The 23,616-nt window shown below is 36.0% G+C and overlaps 1 protein-coding gene across 4 annotated transcripts in view; it reads left to right on the forward strand.

Annotated features, from left to right (window-relative positions):
* The window catches only part of CPT1A (carnitine palmitoyltransferase 1A), a 40,774-nt gene that overhangs the window by 9,843 nt on the left and 7,315 nt on the right, over window positions 1-23,616 (forward strand). For 3 of the 4 annotated variants that reach the window (XM_083838255.1, XM_083838256.1, XM_083838257.1), the window contains exons 3-17: window positions 2,941-3,095; window positions 4,226-4,365; window positions 4,759-4,930; window positions 8,122-8,223; window positions 9,073-9,210; window positions 10,059-10,136; window positions 10,778-10,885; window positions 12,240-12,327; window positions 14,390-14,585; window positions 15,584-15,772; window positions 16,016-16,121; window positions 17,890-18,006; window positions 18,855-19,019; window positions 20,478-20,612; window positions 23,051-23,203. In XM_083838255.1, coding sequence (XP_083694381.1) covers window positions 2,955-3,095; window positions 4,226-4,365; window positions 4,759-4,930; window positions 8,122-8,223; window positions 9,073-9,210; window positions 10,059-10,136; window positions 10,778-10,885; window positions 12,240-12,327; window positions 14,390-14,585; window positions 15,584-15,772; window positions 16,016-16,121; window positions 17,890-18,006; window positions 18,855-19,019; window positions 20,478-20,612; window positions 23,051-23,203 — 2,028 coding nt within the window. In that variant the 5' untranslated portion in view covers window positions 2,941-2,954. Of the gene's footprint in view, window positions 1-2,940; window positions 3,096-4,178; window positions 4,366-4,758; window positions 4,931-8,121; window positions 8,224-9,072; window positions 9,211-10,058; window positions 10,137-10,777; window positions 10,886-12,239; window positions 12,328-14,389; window positions 14,586-15,583; window positions 15,773-16,015; window positions 16,122-17,889; window positions 18,007-18,854; window positions 19,020-20,477; window positions 20,613-23,050; window positions 23,204-23,616 lie in introns of all 4 variants that reach the window. The other variant, XM_083838258.1, reaches the window with a different exon arrangement.

The following is a 23,616-nucleotide window of genomic DNA, read 5'->3' on the forward strand; positions in this document are numbered from 1 at the left end:
GAACAAACAAAGTAGTCTTAAAGACTTATTTTCCTTCGGAAAAGGAAAAGGATATGAAAAGAAACAAGCCGTTTGATGGCTTCGTATCTTTCAGGGTCAAGTAATACAGTCCTATAACTAAACCTGCCTTTGTTTTCAGGGCTTGTTTAATTGATTAAGGATTAGTTCTTGCTGGATTAATATTCTTTCACTTGTGCTTCATTTGGTAATAAGGAATCTTTTCCCTATTGAAGCTTATTTAATGATCATGCTAAATTTAATGTCGTTAATATATCAGGTTGACTGTTTCTGATGAGTGCTATTTATAAACTTTTTCTACATTGGACAATAGAAATGCATGCACTTCAGAGGGAGGGTTTCCTGAAATCCTTTCTCTTCAGAAACCGGGAGGAGGATTCCCAGGCTGAGAAGCCATAGGGGACTTGAAGGGTAACAGAAACTAGTTCATCTGTTACTTGTACGTTCTGGGATGCCAGTGTCTTATTCTATGTGTGATCTGGAGAGCCAGGTGGCTCTTTTGAGATGAGTCTGGGAGCCTCATTCTCCCAATAGGGATATGGTGTGTGTGTCTGTCTTTGTTTTTAACCCTGGTCTTAATAGTAGCGCCAGACTTACGATGAATTCTTTGATTGCTCTCTCCTTTTTCGAGCCCTGTTGTGTCCAGGGTGTGCCGTGTATTACTGTTGCCTGTCTGTTTAATCGCTCACACAATTTTGGTCTCAGTGTAGAGCTGATGCACAGTTCACATGAATGAATACCCAGCTGACTGACTTCCTGATGCTTGCCAACAGCACAGCCCCTGTAAATGGGCGGTTGTTAGTGACTGAGTCATGAAGTGCTACAGATTGCAATTGTTGCTACGGCATACAGGACCTGAGACTTAAAGGTCCTGAGACTCATGTTACAAGCTGATTTGGTTTCTTTGTTGTCTTAATGAAGCACTGTACAAGCATAGATCAAACTGTGTTCTATCTGTACGCCATCGTGAGCTTTAACTACTCTTCTGGAAGCCAAAAGTCTGATTCACCAGGATTTTGAGCCTCTAACACTTGAGCAGTGACTGATGGGTTTGGGAGATCTCTGAATTACCATCATGATCAGAGATCATCTGAATTACCATATTCAAATCTCTGAATAGCAGAGTAAAACTGCTGTAGGAGCAGTTGTATTGCAGAGGCATATCATTAGAGGCTGGCTGAGGGACAGGTACTTTACATATATTGCAGTCACTACTTGTTGGTCAACTACCTTATTAGATATTGGGAAACAGCACTTACCTTGTTCTTCTCTGCCTAGTGCTCCTTCTTTTTCTATATTGTGTATTTATTTCCTAGGCCTGCTATTAATGTAGCATTCTCTTATAATCCTTACCATACATAGACCTTTTTACACCTCCTGTCCTCCAGATGATTTTCACATTATAGGATATTTCCAGCAAAGAGGAGGTGCATTATAACATAATAGACTGCTTTTGAAGTGCCCAGCTAAACTGCACTGGTTAGCTCTGGCATGCTGTTTTACAAGGAATGAAGGTCAAGCAGAATTTAAGTTTTACTAAGAAGTCTAAGCTTCAGATTTGTGGAAGAAATGTAAATTTCAGCCTTTAGGATTCAAAAGGTATGAAGCAGTTGTACTTTTCTGCTTAAAGACAAATGCCAGTGCTACTTTAGAGCACTTTGTGTTGATTACGTTGTATTTTGTACCAGTAAAATGTGAAGTTAAAACCTGCCCTTGAATCCTGACCTACAAATGGGAAGATGGATTCCTTAACCTCCTTGCTGTACTTCTAAGAGGATGTTGGTTTTAAATTTATGCACAGAATTTCTGGTAAGCTAATAAATCCGTGTGTACAACAGGCTTTGGAATCACAATAGTCTCCTCAGGAATATGTGGACTAAACAACTTCAATGTTATTCATAGAGCCTGCCTAGAAAAATCTGTATTTTGTAGACCATCTATGATTGTAGATGCTCAAACATTACTGTGAAGTGATGACAAGTAGGGGTAACTTCCAGGGTATCTCCGTGGAAATGCTGCTTATGGAAAGAAAGAAGCTATGAAGATAAGTTGATAAAGAAGAACTTAAAGTTCAATTCAAATTGACAGTATCCTCAGAGTTAAGACATGCATGTGTGAACTGCATCTCAGTCGCATTTCTATTCTAACTACTGGTGGTTTTTATTTTAGCCTGGTATGCCTGCCCATTATGATGGTCTTTTTTCTGTACTTATGTTATTTTTGATTTTGTTATATTTGCATAATTAGTTCAATTAAATTTCCTCTTTACTTAATTTCAGATTTATTCATGTGAAGGTTGCTTTCCTGATAGTTGTGATTTTTTTTTTCCCTGCTTGGCTTTAATTTTTGCATTTATTTGCTGGTGAGAACTGGGGCTGTGATGTCATATTGTTTTGACCACTCAGCTTGAAAGTAAGGGAAGGAGACTAGTTCAGAAGAAGGCATGGCCCAAAGCCACTTTGTTTTGCTAGCTGAGTTGAAGACTTTAAATACCTTTTGTTTCTAAAATGTTGGAAGAAAAAAAAGATCCTTTATCATAGCAGAATGAGGTGCTACTTACCTGCGATAGACTTCTTCTAAATATTATATCTTTAAATTTTTGCTCTGTGCTGGGGATTTGTATATTGTGTGTATGCACAATATTCATCTTACTGCAGTCCTGCCAAAAGGCTGAAATTACATGAGAGTGTTTTGTCTCCATTTTCAGCAGCTGTGGTTAGGAGTAGTACCTTAATTAACATACCGCAGGCTCAGACTGAAGTGCAAGCATAGCCTGTGAAGAAGAGGGAAGTGCCATGTGTAAATTTGTCATGCTTTGAAATGTTTTCCAAAATGACTGTGGAGAAGATTTCTTGACAGAAATGGGATAGTTCCTAGTACCTTTGAACAAAGAGTCTAATTTTTTAAAACTTTTTTTGACAGAACTCTCTTCAAAAATGGCGGAAGCCCATCAAGCAGTAGCATTTCAATTTACGGTAACTCCAGAAGGGATCGACCTGCGGATGAGCCATGAGGCACTCAAACAAATTTATCTGTCTGGTGTCCATTCATGGAAGAAAAAGTTCATCAGATTCAAGGTACTTCAAATTAGCCAAGCCTACTAAATGTGAAGGTTATTTAGTGTTTCATAGATTTATTGAAGTTTTGTTAAAGCACAACTTAATTTTTATGGATCTGTGGCAAATAAAGTTCCTTATTGTGAATGACTTGTGTGGATTTCAGTTAACAAGGGATAGTAAGGAAGGTAGCACTGGCTGATGCTGTGCTAAAATGACAGTGTCAAGACTGAAAGGACACATCTTTTTGATCTATTCTATGGAAAGCAAGACGAAGTAGGTGTAGAAATCAATAATAGCTTTAATTTACTTATCTTCATAATAGGTGATGTCATCATGTAATCTTTTAGCACAGGTCAAAAATATAATTGACTTTAAAAGTTATGTCACTTAAAAAGGTTAAATATATATATATACACTCTTGATTTATATATTCTTTACCAAAATTAAATCTTTCAAATTACATAAAATGTTTGGTATTTGGTATATAAATTACCTGAACATCTATCTTGAGTTAGTTATACTAAGTAGTAATGTTTCTGATCTGTATTATGGATATAAATGAAACTGATAGTTCATACAGATTTCTATGAATTTATTTGTTCATGGGATCCTAAATGGTATCTATTTTATTAGTAAAAAGCTAGGTAAACTACAGGTTTATTTCAGCATCTTTTTAACATTCAAAGACTTACATATTTTAAAGTAGTCTTAATAAAGATTTCATAAAGCTTTGAGAAGGGCTGCTTCAATGACAGAAATTTTCCAGTTTTCAGTGTATTGTTTAGTAGAATATTTTTTGCCATTTATTCATTTAGAGGGGCCTGATCCAGAGCTAAGTGAGAATTATTGAAGTGCCATTTGTTCTAAGGAAGTTTGCTGATTTCAGTATTTTTAGTAAGACTTGGAGCACTGTCCGTATCATCTGCAAAGAAACTTTAAGTTCCTTTAATTATTGGTATTGTTGTGTCAAACTTAACTAAAATCTGTTCCTTACTCATGAGTTAAGCACGTGTAAGAAAATGCTGGATAATCTTAACTTCTTGTTTTAAGCTAAATGACTTAAATGTGTTGATTTTTGTTTCTTTCCATGGTAATATGAAGTCAACCACTTTGGTATGAAAAAATTATGTGAAGGCTTTTCTTTCCAGAATGGAATTATCACTGGTGTTTATCCTGCTAGCCCATCTAGCTGGCTTATTGTAGTTGTGGGTGTGATGTCAACAATGTATGCCAAAATTGATCCTTCTTTAGGAATAATAGCTAAAATCAACCGAACCCTTGATACAACGTAAGTAGTCTGAAAACTTACTGTTCTCTAAACCAAATCAGTTTGACGGGATTTAGATTAAGAGTAGTTATACATAACTTCGTAAGTTTTTGAATAGTATGTTTGTGATAGAGTAAGCATAAATCTTAAAGCATAAGGGTATGAAACATGTAGGTTGTTGTACCAGTATTACTGCATTGTTTTATGAGTGTTTGGGAAGCACAGTTAGTAACTTCTGTTGCCTTTGTTCTTTGTGTATGAGAGGATGTTTGTAAAGGAGTTTAATGAAAAGGGGCAAACAGGCTTCTGGAATGTCTGCCTGTAGTACCATGGGACTTAGGTTTGCAATATTAAGTTCTCTTTAAAACTTAAACTGCTATTAACTGACAGATACTGCCTGTTTTCTTTAAATAGTGGCTATATGTCAAACCAAACACAGAACATCGTCAGTGGAATACTTTTTGGTACAGGGCTTTGGGTTGCCCTTATTGTCACAATGCGGTACTCTCTCAAAATGCTGCTTTCCTACCATGGTTGGATGTTTGCTGAACATGGCAAACTTTCTGCAGGCACCAAGTTTTGGATGGTAAGGATATATTGTCTTTCTATTTTATCTTAGTGTGCATCTGATTTTTTTCAAGGCCCTAAGATGTATAACTTTTAGGGTTTTTTTCGTTCTTGTTTCTGTATCCTAAGACAGGAGGCTGTTTAAATATTTCTAATTACTATCATCTTTTTGATGCTATAATTAAACTGTTCAGTATGGCCTTGTAGAAGGAAGAGTAAACACTTTAAGAATAACTTCTAAATTTGCCAACATCTTGGGACTCTGTGACTCAAATACCTACTTCTCGTGGTACGTGGCACCAAAAAATCTTTCTTCCCCACAAAGTGCTACCCTAATTCTTTGTTGAAGTTGAAATGCTGGTGTTCCTAGTCATCCATTCCGAACTTAATCCCACATTTGAAGAAAGTAACATTGAATGTCCCTTCAATCAATTTTAGTGGTATGACTCCAAAAAGAGTAGGAGGAAAAACATGAGCTAGGTAGCTCATCACGCAATTTACACATGAGATTTGAGTGATTTGGCTCCTTGATAATTGAGGTGCTTTGGAAAAGGATCTAAGAGGCCGTCATCTCCCTGAAAGTCAGTGATAGGTGTCAAGTGAGGGAATGTACGTATAGGTGCTCCAAAAATGGAGTGACTTTTGTTACTCAGACTTAGTCGTTTTAACTCTCTTTCCAATATTAATGTAGAAATAATTCAAGTGCTCTACTAAGATTAAATCAGCCTATCTAGCCTCAAAAATTAAATTACATGTAACAACATGTAATGATTTATTATGGAAGGTAATCAACAACACGTATCCAGAATATACATTAAAATAAAATTTCATTTGTAACAGATGGATATTAGATTTCTAGTCACTAGCTTCTCCTGGAAGCACTGTCAAGAGCCTCATGACTCGAATTTGTACAGTACAGGCTATGAATGGTAAGGCTTTCTGTCAGTTGCTTGAAGCTCCTGCTGTCTGGGTTTTCAGCATGTCTTACCAAACAGATGTGTTAAAGCTGTTAATCTTAGCTTATAACGCCAGCCTTCAATAGTGTGAACTGTAATGCTACTTACCATGCTCTGTTGTGTATTATATTTATATACTTCTGTATATTATAGGTTGCATATATTTTTTTCTATTTTCTTGTGTATTATATATGCTTTAGAAACAGGTCACTGTATAAATATATGCCCAACAGTGTGTCATCTCTCTTTAATACGAATCTTTATTTTAATTCCTTACTTCTTCTTTAGCTAGTTCCAGCGAAAGAGAAGGCTGGTTTCCTTAGTAAAAGTACCAACTACTTTAGCTTTCTAGATCTTTATCATCCAGGAGAGGTTTCTATGTGTATGTGTGAGTTTTTTGTTTGTTTTTTTTCAGCTGCTTTTCATGCTCATTAACAGCATGAAAATAATAGCGTGAGTATATTGTTCTCTGTTCAAATAGTCATGCAGATAGAAAACTTGAGCTGTGATTCAGTCACTGTATAAATTGATTTGCAGGCTGGATGAAAATTCCAGCATCTAAATAAATCAAATTTTCTGATCAGCATGAGGGGAAATTCCAAGTATTAGTTGCAGTTTAGAAATAATAAAAAAAAAAAAAGACAAATATTCTTAGAACAGATGCAACATGTGCAAGAATGAGATTGTTTGCTGTATCTGGATATGAAAGCGGAGAAGTAATCAAGGATGCGTGTCTGTCAGCTCACTTTAATGGTCTCAAACTGTTAAATTCTCAATGAGTTTAAGAGAAATAGTGTAAAATGTTTGCTGTCTGTCAGTTGAGCAGGTACTCTCTTTCTGTCTGAAGAAAGTGTCAGCCTTGCCTGAGTTCTAGAATAAAATTGTCTTCACGTATGGAAAGTAGATTTTCCTGTGAAAAGCTGAGTTTTTTTCTCACCCAGCTTTAAATTTGTCTCGTCATGAAGCACGTTCAGATTTCATTGGGCTGATCACTGTGGCACATCTAACAGATCTGTTTGTTGCAGGGAGGTCTTTTTTGTTGCTAACACTGAAACTCTTAATGGCTGTGCTGCCTGAAACAACCTCCTGTAGCTGTGCTGACCAAGGAAATTGAGAGGAAAGTGGATATTTTAATAAGTAGCTTTGTCAGTTGTTTGTAATTTGGGTAGAGAGACCAAGTTCTTGCAATTAAACAGTGAAAGGAAATCCTCAGTTTTCTTCTGTCTTCAGACTATTGGACCATTTAGTATATTGAACTGTGTGCAATATGGTATGTAATTTGTTAGGCCCAGATTGGATTTCACAATAAAGGCTCCACTGGATCATTGGTTTAATGCTTGATTTTACTTTCATGCTGAAATGGGTTGATGGTTTCAATATCTTTCTGTGTACAGTCTAGAAGCTGCATGGTCTAGACTTTAAGCCTAGTGCATGTCACAGCTCAGAGGCAGTCACGGATAGAAATGCTGCTTCTGTCTTCAGTCTCATGGAAAAATAGGGACTGCTCTAAAATCTGAAGCTGAAATGGTAACACTTGGCTTTTGGTTGTTTTGTTTGGTTGTTTTTTTGATAACAGAAGGACTGAGTATAACACTGGCATGCTGACACAACTTGATGTGTTCAAATTGTGCAGTAGACTACCTGGGACAGTCTCATGCTTAAAGAAACTCCCTGTAAATCTATAATATCGATACTGAGCTCTAACTGTGGAAAATATAAAATCATGATTCCAAAGCATTACTATTATTTTTAATGATGGCTGTAGTTATCTAAGATCCTTAGCTGAATGAGAGGCTTGATAATGAATCCTGTTTTAAAGTACAATGTAGGGTGGTTTTTTGCACTGCATATTATAAAAGTGAAATATCAACAGGTACACTCACTTCTTTAGTCTTCACAGAGGAAATGTTTGAAGAAACAAAAGCACTAAGTAACTGTCTCTGTTTTTCTTTGAGATCAAGGCACGCCACACAAGAACAACAATATTGCTTAACAACTAAAAGATTGTGCGGGAAGACAGGAAGACTCCATGACACAATTTCTTCAACTGACATAATATTTTAACCTTTAGGAAGTTAGTTTCTGTCAGTGCCTTTTTAACTTCGTGAAACAATGATAAAGATGGTAGTTTGCTAAATGTATCACTTACTGATGAAAGGAACTCAGAGCTATGTTATTCCTTATTACTCTTGTCACTTTCCTTTGTGGAACCTAATAATTTGGGGTGTGTATTTTGGTTTTGTTTTTTCTTCAGACACTTGTAAAGCTCTTCTCAGGACGTAAGCCCATGCTATACAGTTTCCAGACATCTTTACCACGATTGCCGGTTCCAGCTGTTAAAGACACAGTCAATAGGGTATGTTGAACTTAATTCACTTTCCTTAGTAAGATTTAATCTGTATTTAGATGCCATTGTGATTTTGGTTGTCTTTTTTGTTTTGGTTTTTTTTTGCTATGTCTTATAAAATCACTGCATGGTAGCATTAATGTTGTCTAATGGATTAAAACTTCTCCATAGAAATTAAAACAAGGCCTATGACAAACCACTAAAACCAACGACAGTTTGAAGCTGGCTTGCTTCATGTTGGATGATATGATATCTATTGATGTAACACTGTCCAGTGAAGTGTGACTTCCAGGGCTTCTGATACATCTTGGTTTTGTTACATTCCCTAACACACATACAAATGTGTTTTATGAAACAAAAATCTTGCAGCAAAGTGTGTAAGTAGGGCAGTATGTCATAGAAGCTGAAGATTTGATTTTCTTAGTTTTGAGACAAAAAAACCTCTCTGCATCATGCTAAAAAAGCAGTATCATAATTTTTAAGGAACAAAAACAATTCCAAATGTTTCCAACTTACTTTGAAAAAGGAAAAAAGAAATGAGTTAAAGCTTATATACTGATTTCTTTAATACAATAAATACTTTATTTGAAATATGTTCTGCTCTTGAGGGGAGAATGTATGTCTCAGAAAAGTGACCTTTTTCACTTGTAATTTGCTGACAAATGTGTGGAAAAGATCTTTTATACTTCACAGTCAAACATTTAGAAGAGAGTATACTCTTACTGTAACAACATAACATTTGAAGCCTTATGTATTCAGTCTGAATACCCTGTCTACTGTTCAGATGTTTTGTGTAGAAACTATGAGAAGCTACATGTCGGTGACTACACTGATGCTGATTCTTTTCCTGTATTCTAGTATCTGGAATCAGTCCGGCCACTTATGAATGATGAAGAGTTCAAAAGAATGGAAGGTCTTGCCAAAGACTTTGCATTTAATTTGGGACCAAGGCTTCAGTGGTATTTGAAGCTAAAATCCTGGTGGGCCACAAACTATGTAAGTAGATAAACAGGAGACTTAACTATTCAACTGACCTTATTTTATTTGTTCTTTGTTGCATTTTTGGCTTAACATTTAAAAGAAATTGAAGTTGAAGAAAGCAACTGAAATTGACTAATATTTGTGTAAAGTGGAGACCACTTTACAGAAATGATTTGATCTGGGATTTAGTAAACAGTGTCGCAAATGAAACTTGAAAGAGTGGATCTTCATTTCTATGTTTATTCTTCTGGAGTTGGTAATTTAGATATAATGATTGCTTTTAAGCTGTTCGTTACCTTGTTAAGATTTATAATTCAACACTGTGTGGCTGACCAGGTAGAAGAGGGATTTAGGACAATTTTTTTTATACAGAGCAGGTAAAGCATATGAAAGTGAGGTAAAGAATCATAACACATGTTTTTGTTTTCTTACCAAAAAAAAAAAAATCCAGACTCCAATACCACAGTGAGAACTGTGTAATATAATTCCTTCCTGAGGTATTATCTAAAATCTAGCTGTACAAGTTAGCCTGAGGTAAACTATGATGTTCTACAGTTACCCTGGCATACTTCACATTCAGGAGATCTGTTGCGTTTTAAGCATTAAGAAGATGATGACTTCTTCAGAAGCTTGTGGTCAGAGAGCTATAGCTGAATTTAATTTTTTCACCCTTTGTTGTTGTTTTCCCCTAAATATTAACAGAATTTCGTGGAGGATTTTGGTCCGTTTGCTTGTTTCTAAGTAGAAGGGCAAGCTAACAGTTTCCATGCTGCTTCTGCTTGGAGTGTTGTGGAGTCATTAACATAAACACAGACTATGGAAATGATGAGGTCTTACTCATTTTCTTGTTCTTCATGCTGCAGGTTAGTGATTGGTGGGAAGAATATATCTACCTTAGAGGACGTGGACCAATTATGGTTAATAGTAACTATTTTGCAATGGTAGGTAAATGTTGTGAACATCTTATCTGTCACAGAAGCACTGTAAAATTTCTGCCAGTGTTTTTTTTCATTTCTTCTGTTTTGGAACTCCATTATGTGGTGATTTTCTTTCTTGAGTATAACCTGAAACTAATATCTTAAGTACAGTGCTATTTCATAATAAATTTAGCACATCTGTCATTTAAGCAGACTCATGCAGTAATGAGTTGTTATCCAGTTCTGTACTTATTGCAACAAGCAATCTTTAAAATCTCAATGTAAAACTTCATTGGTAACACAGCTGCATGTTCTTATTTACAATTTTACTTCCTGTACAGACATTTGCAAAAGACCCTGATATTAAAAACAAAATTAGGAAATACAGCAATCTTGAATTTAAATTTTTAATAGTCGTATTTGGGATGATTAATAGCAGTCATGTAGGTTTTCAGACTGATGCTGTTTAAGGAGATTTTGACTACTGAAGAAATTTAAGTTTGAAGTCATCAAGTCACTGCACTAGCATACTTCATTATATTTTAAAGCCTTTTCTTTACTGACCAGAATAAACTGTAAGAAAAAAATGAATGAGAAGTACTGAGTATTTTTTTTCCCAGTGTAGTATGGTGATAATTAACTTAAGATTCTTATGTGTTCTACAGGACTACCTTTATTTATCACCCACAACCCTACAGGCAGCTAGAGCTGGTAATGTTATCCATGCCATCCTGCTCTACCGGAAAAAACTGGACAGACAAGAAATCAAGCCAGTATGTATATAAGTTTAAATGGCTTTTGATCTCTTCCAGCACAGCCTATAAGAAGTTGATCAGTTTTTTTGGAACAGGAAAGGAGAGGAATGTCTTATGCCAGAACAATAAGTAAGATGCAGCTAGATCTGTGATCTCAAAACATATTGGTTATCACCTGAATTGCATGTGGGCAGAAAGTGCCAGCTGTCAAAAATGCAGGCTTCTGTCATGCCAACTAACTTAAGTATTTGAAACTGATGTACCTATTTGCCCAAAAGAAAATAGGATCTTCCACTTCTGTATGTTAAGTATACCACCTCACAAATTATTGGTATGTACCAAGCACGTAATGGTACTTCCAAGCCACTGAAGTCTGAAAATCTCCTAGGAAAACATTTCTGTATTTCCTGCTAATACTGGCTTTAAGGATGAGTTTTAAGTGGAGTAGCATTTGAAATAAGTTGTATGCTACATTGAATGCCATACTGCTTGCTGTATTTTCATGTTTTTTTGGATTTCTGCTGATAATTATCTAGCTTAGTAAATTTGCCAAATATAATGAATGTATTTACTTGATTTATCAAGGTGGGAAATAAAAATCTGCAGTGTGTAGCTGAATTTATTCGTTTCTTAACCTGATGCAACAATGATGCTAGAGAAACTTAAAAAAAAAAAAAAATCTCTGAAAAGAAATGTAGCAACACTTGATTTACACTAGATATGTACCTCATACCATTCTGACTCTGCACACGCTGTCAGTGCAAGGGGTGGACCCTGAGGCTAAGAGTGAGCCAGTGGTAGCCTAAGTGTAGATGACACGAAAATCCTATGGAGAGTTGTGCTGACTTCTAGGCAGCAGAGATAGGCAAGATGAATCCCATTCTGAATTTCTATTCTGCTCTGTGACTGTGTTGTAGTGAACAAATATTTTTAAAGCAATTAAGGAGTTCTGTTGAAGATCATAGCAGGGGCGTAATTGTATGCAACTGCATGTCTGAGAAATTGGAACTTTTTAAACCTCCTTCTGGCTGTATAGGAACAAAAGAAGTGAAGAGGTAATGCTTGATGCACGTGCATCTTTTGCATCCAGACTGACCATAGAGAGATCCTTGTATTTCTGTTGCTAACTGGCTTTCGTTATGCCCCCTGAAGGGAGGGCTTTGATAAGGTGAGGGGGGATGTGGAAATGCAGGTGCTGGAATCTCAATGAAACTTTCCACATTTAGTTGAGGTCAAGATGAGGAACACGAAAAATAGATGCATTATAAATCTTATCGTTCTACAGCCTTTCTTTAACCAGACCGTGTTTTTCTTTCCTTTTTAATATGCTAACTGTATACAAATTACAATTTAATGTGTATTTGTGGTGCAGATTCTTCTGATGGGATCAACTGTTCCACTCTGTTCAGCTCAGTGGGAGCGGATGTTTAACACGTCCCGTATTCCAGGAGTGGAATCAGGTAAGCAGGACCATCCAAGGAGAAAAAACATCATCATGGAATTTAGTTTGGGGAGAATTTTCTGCTAAAATCTTATTTTCCCATGTAAGGATCTGAAAGACTGGACACCAATAGTGTTATTTCTCAAGAAGTAATGAATTTCCATAAAGTGTATAGATGTTTTTTCTTTCAGAGTAATTTTGAAACTTCAGTGGTTTTTTGTCTCTTCTTTAAAAGCTGACGTCAAGAAATTGTCTGCCCCATGTTTTTAATTTGTACATAACCTTTACTTTTCTCCATTCTGCTCTTCCAGGTTCCTTTTGATATCTCTGTTTTTCTTTGTGAAAGTTGTGTTCTTTTATCTAAGTTATTTTAAAGTCTGCCATATTTTTTCTTCTTTCCTTTGTTTATTATTCACAATAACATTCTAATGCGTTCTTTTCAATATGAGCAACAGTATTGTTTACATGGTTTAGAGGCAGTCTTAGTCCTGTCAGTTTTTTTCAATGCCAGTATTATCTTGACACTTTGTATGCACTGTAAGATACCAGGTAAGTGAAATCACCTATAATAAAGAGATTGTCCAAAACTTTCTCTGTTATGCATTAAGAAAATGTATGCGGTGGTGGTGGTGAGCTCCTGCCCTACCCTAACCCTAACAATGGTCTGATTATCCTAAGTGATGAGTAACTAAATTTTCACATCTTAGTTTTGAATAGAGGGAGGCACCTGTTGAATTACGACAAGGTCATTTTCACCTCAGTCTGCTTCTGCAACTTCTACTTACTGAGGGACACTACAAATATGTTTGTGATCACCACAAGCAATTATGTTAGCTCAGCCCCAAAAACATTTGTATCTGCAAGTGATGGTTCATGTGTACATTCTCATTGCAGGTCTATACATGCTCTCATTACAGACAACAGAAGTTGAATACATCTTGAGGGAATGCAGATATGTGCATTCATTAATACTGTCTATAGATTAAAAAAAAAAAAGCAGTGTTTGTCACATTTCACTTTCGGTCCTCTCTCATTTTAGGCCCTCTCATTTTCACTTTAGGTCCTCTGCCTGTTGAAGTTAGTCATGTAACTCTGGGGTAACTCCAGGTCCTCATTTTTTATTTTTATTTTAAAATGCCTTTCATGACGTGATGAATCTGCATGTTAGAGTTTGATTGCTGTTTCCAAGTGATAGTGGTGCTCTTTAATAGTATCATAGGCTCACAGAAACACGAAAATACTTTTCATCAATGGATGGAGCATACCTGTCTAAACTTTATTAAGTGTTCTATACTTTATTAAGGGTTCTATACTTTGAGTGCTCTGAGCACTCTTTCCTGGTGCAACATTTCTCAAATTTCTCAGAATCGTGACTTAGGCTTTCCTTCTTTACCATCTCATTAACTGGTCTCCTCAGATGTATAAGAATGTAAACAGTTCTTTGGAGTAGTGAAAGAACTGAATGAACAGTTTTCATCAAAGGAGGACTTTTTCTGGCTGCTTACAAACCTTCTCTTGAGGTTTGACACAGTGCCTTCATGGCATAAGTTTAGGCCTATCCCAATTGGATTTCTATTTATAATTAAAGTGGGGACAAATTGTGGCCTAGGTTTCTGCTTCACTGACTACTGTAACGTGACACTTCATGACTATAGAGGTAGTATTCCATCTGCATGTGCCAGGGTAAGCATGAAAAAAAGCTTATGGACATGGAAGTACCTTCTGCCGGACTTACCCAGTATGTTCTCTTGCTGACTGCTTCATCAGGCTTCACTGGTACTGCTTACTTTTCGGATACAGAAATGCAGATGTAGTTGCTTTAGTTGTCTCCACCATGGAACTGTTACATGATTACCAAATCTGGGTATTTGACTGTTTCGTGCAGCAATCTTTGTGTACTAAAATCCTGAATAAACGTGTGGGAGTGGTACTGTTTATTCCACATGTTATTTATTACTTTGTTAAAATAAGCAAGCTGTGGCTAACTGGTAATACATACCGTAGGTGTTTGATGTTATATAGTGTGTTATTGGTATTTTGAGCCTTCAGCTTTCTTTTCACGTAAGCGATTACAATTCTAGATACTCTCCAGCATGTGAAAGACAGCAAGCACATTGTTGTGTACCATAAGGGGCGTTACTTCAAAGTGTGGCTGTACCATGATGGTAGACTGTTGAAACCTCGAGAAATTGAACAGCAGATGCAAAGAATTCTTGATGATGATTCAGAGCCTCAGGCTGGTGAAGAAAAACTAGCAGCTCTTACTGCAGGAGATAGGTATGGCTATTATCATTTTTTTAAAAATTAACATATTAAGAAGTATATTGCTGACTGCTGTAATAGCTGTACAGTCCTTTGTAATGACAGGGAGTTAAAAGTAACTTTGCAGTGTCGGTGCTGTATACAGGCTCCTTATACTTAGCTGGAGAGCTGGGGAACTCTAATTGTTTGCTGTAAGAATAGTAATTTGAAGTTTTACAGTATTAAGCAGTTGAACTAAAGCTTAAATCTGCTCTGGGGCTTGCTGGCATCTTAAAGAATATCCTAAAATTTAAGATAGAGGATGTAAATTCAGTAACTGCTATTCTATATTAATGACTTGCACCTACAAAATAAAGCAGGATATACTTGGTTCTAGGTGCAAGATCACTTATTTGTTCAGTTATTAAATGTAGATGATCTATGCTATACATTTTGGGTGCAGCAGACATGTTGAACTTCTGAAGAGTAAGCTTTGCATGTGTGATGATATCATAGGATGGTTTGGGTTGGAAAGGGCTTTACAAGTTCATCAAGTTCCAACTCCCGTGCCATGGGTAGAGATACCTTCCTCTAGACCAGGTTGCTCAAAGCCACATCCAGAGACGGAACATAAACAACTTCTCTGGGAAACCTGTTCCAGCACCTCACTACCCTCTGAGTAATGAATTTTTTGCTGAAGTCTAATCAAAATCTACCCTCTTTTAGTTTAAAATCATTACCATTGTCCTATCACTATACTCCCTGATCAAGTGTCCCTCTCCAGCTTTCTGTAGGCCCCCTTCAAGTACTGGAAGCGTGCTGTAAGATCCCTTTGGAATTGATATTGAATTGCTTCCTAGGTTTGCATTATATCTGTGTTCTTAGAACTTCCCCTTCTGATGTAGTTTAAATGTAGTGGAAGTAGTAGCTTTGAATTTGATAGAAGTAGGAGAAATGTTGTGTAGTGATTTTAAGGGTGATAAAACATTGACTGATTTTTTGTAACTTGGCTGTAAACCAAATTCTTTCTGCAGAATACCATGGGCTAAGGCTCGACAGACTTATTTTAGCCGTGGAAAGAACAAGCAGTCTCTAGATGCTGTTGAAAAAGCAGCATTTTTTGTGACATTGGATGACATCGAGCAAGGGTACAGGAAGGAAGATCCAGTGAGGTCACTGGATGCATATGCGAAGTCCCTAATACATGGCAGATGTTATGACAGGTACAGTATCAATTCTGTGGAAAACCTCTTCTTATTTTTAGAATTTTGCTAATTCATTTGGCTAATATGTTGAGTTAGTGACTTCTAAGCCAATAAGTTTGTCTGTTTATTTAAAAAAAAAAATCAAACCCAAACAAAAAAAACATTATGCATCTGAATGTCTTTTTGACAGAGATGAAGATACAGTCTAAAAATGTTTTTGAAGTATAAAAATCTGTAACGTAATCTTAATTTTGTTTGTAGGTGGTTTGATAAAACATTTACTCTTGTAGTATTCAAAAATGGCAGAATGGGTCTGAATGCAGAGCATTCTTGGGCAGATGCTCCTATTGTTGGCCACCTGTGGGAGGTAAGTGTTTTGTTTAAAAAAAAAAATAAATAAATGAATGTAGAAGATAATGTTATGTGGTCCTTGCAATAACTCTGAAGATTATCAGGTTTGTTTTCAGTCCCTTGCATTTATTGAGCTGATGAGTACTTATGGACCTGTTTCAGTTTTGTCTATTTTCAGTTTTACACAGCAACCACAGATTTTTTTTAAAAAATGCTTAGAAAGTTGTTGTGCCTTAAATTAGTCTTAATTGCAATTTAATGACAACAGATGCATTCACAGAAAAGCGATACAGCTTTCCATCCAACTTGTTTATAATATTTTATATAAATGAACTGTTGCCTGTTTGACACAGCATTTTATGGTGCATGTATGCATGCTCCTGAAGCATTTAAGCTTCCTTGTGCTATCCAAACCCCATGCTTATTTTAAAAACTTAGATATAAGCTGGAGTATAAATTTTCCTCTAAGCCATTTTTTATGAGGTGTAGAGTGATATGTTGTTTTAATTACCTCATTTCACTGAAATGAATGGGATGAAGGCACTTTTTGACAGATTTCTCCATCATGAGCATAGTTTATTGCCTGAAATCCTATTTGAATGTTTTTTTTCTCTTGAAGCTTAAGCCTATAAACAGTTATGACTCAATCACTCATAAATATTAGCTAATTCTGATTTCATTATGTATTTGTGCAAACGGGACTCAGGCCTGAATGATGCCCCCAAGTCATGTCCTGATTTTATTATCTGAGTATCTATTTGTAAGAACAAAAAGTCCTAATTGCATTCGCTAACCAGGGGAGAATGTCAAAACTCGTTTGAGGTTGACTGGACTGTCTAGTTCAGCTCTTCTGGGCAATGGAAAAGTTACTTTTCAGTGAATCGTTAGATATACGTAGTTCATTTGTTTGTACTTACTATTAGTTGTTCCCTTTTCTGCTAAGAATTACAAAGCCCAAAATAAACTGAGAAGAATTCAGTTTCCTAGGAAATTATCTATTGTTAGGTGTTTATGCATTGTATGTTTTGTAGAATATAACAATTTTTTTCATAGTTGGCATGTTCTGTCAGCTAAGTGAGAAAGTTAAATTAAGAGGCTGGAAATATGTATGCACATGTAACAAACTTTTGCCAAGTTTTTTACTTTCCATGTTGAGTAGATTGAAATCTGCTTTGTGTTTTTACGTTGAGGATGTCATTTGAAATCATGTAAGGTAGAAATTTTTTATCCTGTTATTCAGGTTGTATTGTCCATCTTGAAAACACTCCACGTCCTCACCCAAGAGGTCTAGTGCATGTATATAAACACTGAGTAGGATGCGAATCTTAAAGAGAATGAAATGTTTCTGATAAAATTTTAGCAAGGATATGCACTTAATCTGAAATAAACTTTTTTTTTTACAAACAAATTTTGACAGATAACAACCTTGCAGAAACTCTCTCAAAATCAAAATTGAACAAAGTTTGTGAAATAAGACTCTAAGACTTTTTTTTACTACTGCTAAGTTGAAGGTGGGGTTTTAATTAAAACACTGATTATTTTGGTACCCTCTACTAAAATGCACTGCAGCAGTCAGGTATTTTGTACATATCTCACATTTTCCTGCTAAGAAGACAGGCAAGAATCCCTTAAAGTAATAGGAAAACATCTATCCTCACTCTTTGAAAATAGATTGCGTACTATACTTCACTATGTATTGAAATTGTATTATACTGACTACAAAATTAAATCCTAATTTCATAGTAATGTGTTACATTTACAATTTTGAAAATGTATCTTTGCAGAATGTAATGGCAACTGAGTATCTTGAACTGGGCTATTCAGAGGATGGACACTGCAAAGGAGATACCAATCAAAATATTCCTATTCCTACCAAACTACAGTGGGAAATTCCAGAAGAAGTAAGTACAGAGCAGATAGTGATTTGGGGAAGGAGCTCCTTTTTTTTTTTTTCTGAGCAGTCAAATCAGTTCAGTAATTACTGGTAACTTTATAAATAGCTTGAATTTCCTTGAGCCCTGTAAGATGATATTTCACATTACCCAGTTTACTTAAAATGATATCAGAGTTTTTAACACCCCCTTTTTAAAATTCTGGCCAGGAAATTTCAACTTTTTTAGAAATGTTCTTTCTTGGCAACATATCAAAAACAAGTGGCCATCCATTGTAAACAGTAACTGTACTACCATATAGTTTTTTTGCTGTGGTTTCATTATTGTGCTTGTGTAACGTTTCCTTTTGATGAGCTGTCTTTTATGTATTGAAAGTTCTGTATAAGAAGGCTTTTTCTTTATTTTTTTCATGAGTTCAAAACAAACTGCCATAACCCTATTTCATTTTAATTTAAAAGGTAATGGCTGGTGATACATTTAATTAAGCATGTACAGTAGGTTGGAGGCTGCACAACCATTGTCATTCTGTCTCTTTAGGTCATTCTTTTATATTCTAGTGATCTGAACAATCTTATAATGTGGGTTTTTGTTTTGTTTTCTTTTAAGCCCAGTTTTGGGCTCTAAATGAGTATTGGCTTAAAACTCTTTTAAAGCTCTTTGAATCTTAACTTTCAGGCAAAGATAGCTTCTCCAAAGGAAGAGTATTTAGACAGTGGTGTTCATGGCTTGCAGAAAGGCAACATTTCTTATGTCAGTTAAAAATGCGTGCTCTTCTTCAACGTTACTCTTAGATGCCATCTAATGCATGCATATGTACATATTTGCATATAGGTAAGCAATTTCTTTTTTTATTGTAGTGCCAAGAAGTGATTGAGAGGTCTCTGAGCACTGCCACAGCTCTGGCAGATGATGTGGACTTCCATTCATTTTATTTTGATGTTTTTGGGAAGGGACTAATAAAGAAAGCAAAAACCAGCCCTGATGCCTTCGTTCAACTTGCTCTGCAGCTTGCTCACTATCGGGTAAGAAGAACAGACTGCTTCTGGCTTGTAGAATCATAGAATCATTCAGGTTGGAAAAGACCTCCAAGATCATCTAGTCAAACTGTCAAGATTGGACGTCTAGATTATAGAATCTCACTAAATTGGGAATGGTATGTTTGTGTACTATTAGTACGCAACTGTTTGTTGTGGTTAAAACACGTGGCTGTGTAAAGTACGCTGTACTTTAACTTCGCACTTCTTGTGCAAGGTCATTCAGCGGAAGTTAATAGAAACGCGAAACAGATTACTTGCTGGAAATTCAGTGTCCAAAGGTTGGCTTATTGATGCTAATGCAGCTTTTTCTCTTCCCATTAGTTGTTCTATCTCTAGATACTTTGTAGATACGAAAATTCTAGCGGGTGTGTTTTCCAGTAGTGTTGTTATCTAAATGGTATTACACTTATCTTTTAGTTAGAAGTTCCCCTTAATTGGGTAGTCATGGACATTCCCTAAGAAGATTAATAGAAGTGCCTGCCTGTTTTTTTTCCTGTTAGCTCACTTTTTCTACCGTCTGTTTTCAGAAAACATCAATGTAGCAAAATGTGGGGCTTTTTTTTTTTACATTCTAGCTGTCAATGTTTGTTGTTTATTTTCATTAGCTCTTCTAACTTTCTTAATGGCATTCCAAATGGAATGTCTAAGCATCCAGATTCCCTTGCTGCAATCACCATTTATGGTCTTTGTTACCATTGCTTAGGGTGGCTGTATGGCAAATAGTTTCATTTCTTCCCCCCTTTTCCCCCCTTTTTCTTTTTTTAACCACCCATCCTCTTTATTTTAAGCTGAACAGACTTGTGGTCTGTTCTGATGTATGTTTTGATCAGGAAGAGTTGCTAACGTGTTAAATAAGCTTTTACAATTTGTTAGCTTCTAATCTGTATGTTGGGCAGATCTATAGAAAATATGGAAGCCACTCTTTGGATTTTGCAGATCACTTTCAGTTTTCATATCCTTGAATCACATTTTTTCACATGCTTTTCATCCCCATGCTGCCATGCATCTACATCCTATTAAACTTTGGGTTGAAAATATTCTTAAGGATGTCACAGTCTTCTAATTAACACAACCATGGTACATAATCTAGGAAGCCACTGAACTTTCTAGTAGGTTTTTGGTAGTTTTTAAATTGGTTTCTGTTTATAATAGACTGAAAAAGACTGGATATAAAATGCATGGTGTAGTCCTTGTTAATCCATGCTGGTTTGGTTGTTCAACTAGTGTTTATCAAATCCCATTATTAATCTTATTTTTTTATTGTCTGTAGATAAGACTGTTAATGGGCTACTAAAAACTTAATTTGTTTATATATTTGTTTTAATTTTGTTTAATTTGTGGAATGATTTGTATCCTGTGTGCTTACCTTGAACCTTATTGTTGATTAAGAAAGAGGGGCTACGTTTGACTAAACCTTTAAGTCCTTATTTTTCAAATTTAAAGGACATGGGAAAATTTTCTTTAACATACGAGGCCTCTATGACGCGCTTGTTCAGAGAAGGCAGGACTGAAACCGTCCGTTCATGTACTGTTGAATCATGCAATTTTGTTCGAACTATGGAAGACCCGAATGAAAGTGTAAGTTTACTGTGTTGTTTCCTAATACAATTCATAAGTCACATGGCTATCACTACTTATTCATACAAGCTCCTGAATGGTTTTAAAAGATTTAAAGAATGAGCTACGCCTTTGTTTTGAGGAAAAAGTGTAGCACCAGATAATTGTCTGAATCCTCCATTAGTATGACAGGAATTGAAGGCTACACCAAAGGTGAATGGCAGTAACCACCAGAATGCCAATGTTCACAGATCCTGAATTCCAGAAAACTGAGATTATTTGTGACTTTTTGTTACTTGTACAAGTAGTGCCATACCAGTTAGGCTTTCCTCCCTGATAGGGAAGCAAACATTATTCATAGGAAATAAGTAGTTGCTGTCATATCTTGATTTCAGTGGGCTTTTTAGTCTTTCTTGTGATCTCATGGCCTAGAGGAAAGCTGCTTGGTTTGGAAAACTTGAGCAATGCTGTTAAAGATGTTTGCTGTCAAAATGGAAGGATGCAGGACAGTGTGTGTGGATAGTCATCTTGATGGCAGTCTGTTCTTTAGTCTACTGATAGTCTACTCTACCAGTGAAAACCTTGACTAAATAAATCATTGCATTTGCAGGTTTTTCTAAGCTAAAGGGAGTTTCCATCTGCATGGGTAGAAGTTCTAGTGAAAAAGATCTAGGACTATAATAATCAGTAACTCAGCACTGATGTAGCACGCTCAGTGTTATGCCATTGTGAAAATGTCAGCCCTCAGTTTAGTTTGTCTTGCCCTCTTATTTTTATTAGTCTTTTTTTCCCCTGTATTTTTTCCTCTCCCTAGTATGGCCTTAGCTGGCATGGTATGCCCAGCTTTGGACACCATGCTTGAGGTATGGATGGACTGGAGAGAGTCCAAACGAAAGTAACAAAGATCCAAACAGGATCTGTGAGGAGAACTTAAACTTCTTTATTCTTGCTTAGTCTAAAGAAGTGAACTTAGTGGGAAGAGGTTAGGGAGCCAGGTTGCCCTCAAGTGGATAAAAAAGCTGATGCAAAGATGATGGGAACAATCTGTTCTCTTTCCCAAGAAGTAATGGACTTAAATTTTGGCACGAAACACATTAGGGAAACATTTTCTGCTACTAAGGATAATGAGTAGGGAAGTAAATAGTCAGAAGCCCGAAACGGATTTTTTTCTTTTAAAGTAAGCTACATAATGGTCCTTCAGGAAGGAGCTTTAGTTGATCTGATCTTAGTGCAGAGAAGTCTAAGTAGATGAACAGTTGAGGTTCTTTCCAGCTCAGTGATTCTATGAATAAACGTCCATGCAGGAAAACACTATATTGTAGTTTAACCTTATATTTTCTTATTAGCTGATGTGTATATATTTAGAAGTGAATATTTGGAAATGACTGTTATATGTTGTCAACAGTGGTTAATAGCCAAAAATTACTGAATAGTCATATACCATTTCATTAGAAAATTAATTTTAAAAATGTCAATTATTGCTACTGTGGACCTGGATTAAAAATAGTTATCCTGGATGATCTTTAATGTGTAACTATTCCTATAAAATGGAAAGAAAACACTGTTTAGAGTTTGAAGGTACTAACTCTTTATGTGTAATTTCCAGCTTATTGCTAGCAACCTGCTAATCTTTATTTTGCTGCAGAAAATTAAGATTGGGATCTGCTCTGATCTCCACTTACCTGAATGTGGCCAGTTACATAGAAATTACTTACCCTCTCTAGGAGGGAAATTGAATACTCTGGGCTCTTTGTAGTTTAGTGAGCCAAGGAAGTAAATGAACGCTTATTTTCAAACCTTCCATATGTCTTACAGGTTTATGCTAGTTGTTTTCAGGTAATTGTGGCATCACTCTGAACCTGAACTCTTGATTCCCATTAAGGAACTTTATTGGGGGGTGATGGTTGAATGCCTTGTGGCATAAAATACAGTGGTGCTGGACATAAGAAGTGACAGGTTGCCATATTTTCAGTATTGCATTCCATATCTTAAATCTTAAAATAGCTATCTAAAAGTGAGTTTGGAACTGATATTTTCTTTCAGCCTGTGCATTACGTTCATACGTTGTTGTCAGTTAGCATTCTAAAATAGCTGTTGAAATTCCTGCTGTTCTTAAGTTGTGTTGAGACTTGCTTTTCTGTAGCTTTCTAAGAAGCTAAATATACAAAGTAATAAACTACAGTTGTAATCATGTTTGTTCCTGTGGTTATATCACTTTTAAAATATTGATTTATTTTCATTTTGCACTGCTTACAGCAGGTAATAGCTAATACTGAAATAAAATATGTGAGGTTGAAAAGTGAGCGAATTCTAGTATTTGGTCTTAGTTGCCTGCATTGTCTTGTATTTTGTCCTTAAATGCTCTAGGCTCAAGAGCCGTTGCTGTAACTTAATTACTGTACCTCCACCCTCAACCCAGTTCACTTACCTGATTTTCTTCATCTTTATTTCATTTTTAGAATGAAAATAAGCTTAAGTTCTTCCGGCTTGCAGCTACCAAACATCAGCACTTATATCGTCTTGCCATGACTGGTGCTGGCATTGACCGCCATCTGTTCTGCCTCTATGTTGTTTCCAAGTACCTTTCTGTAGATTCTCCTTTCCTTAAGGAAGTAAGTGATCTTTATTGGTGTCTATTGATTTCAGTAAATAATCTGTGTTTACTTAGTGTCTTCTGGTATCTGCTTACATACTCATATAATTCCAGTTTTCCTCAGAAAAAAAGGTAAGCGTTTAGATAGCATTGCCTAATGTTTACTGGTAGATATCAGCTTGGTTTCATTTTGCTTTGTATCTACACTTACCAATGGGCATTTTGTAATGCTATATATGTTACAGAGGTTTGCGAGAGAGATGTAATATGTATTACAAAAAATACTGGCTACTTGTGGCTCTTAGCATGTTTTCAAGGTATTACAACAGAAGACATGTTTTCTCTTAACGTTTTATTGGAATTGTGGCAAAAAAAACACTTTGTTATAAGTTAATGTAAGCTAAATCACTGTGATTTTTTTCCACTGTTTAT

This window comes from Anser anser (assembly GCF_964211835.1).
Source record: "Anser anser genome assembly, chromosome: 5".
In the NCBI taxonomy this organism is placed as follows: Eukaryota; Metazoa; Chordata; class Aves; order Anseriformes; family Anatidae; genus Anser; species Anser anser.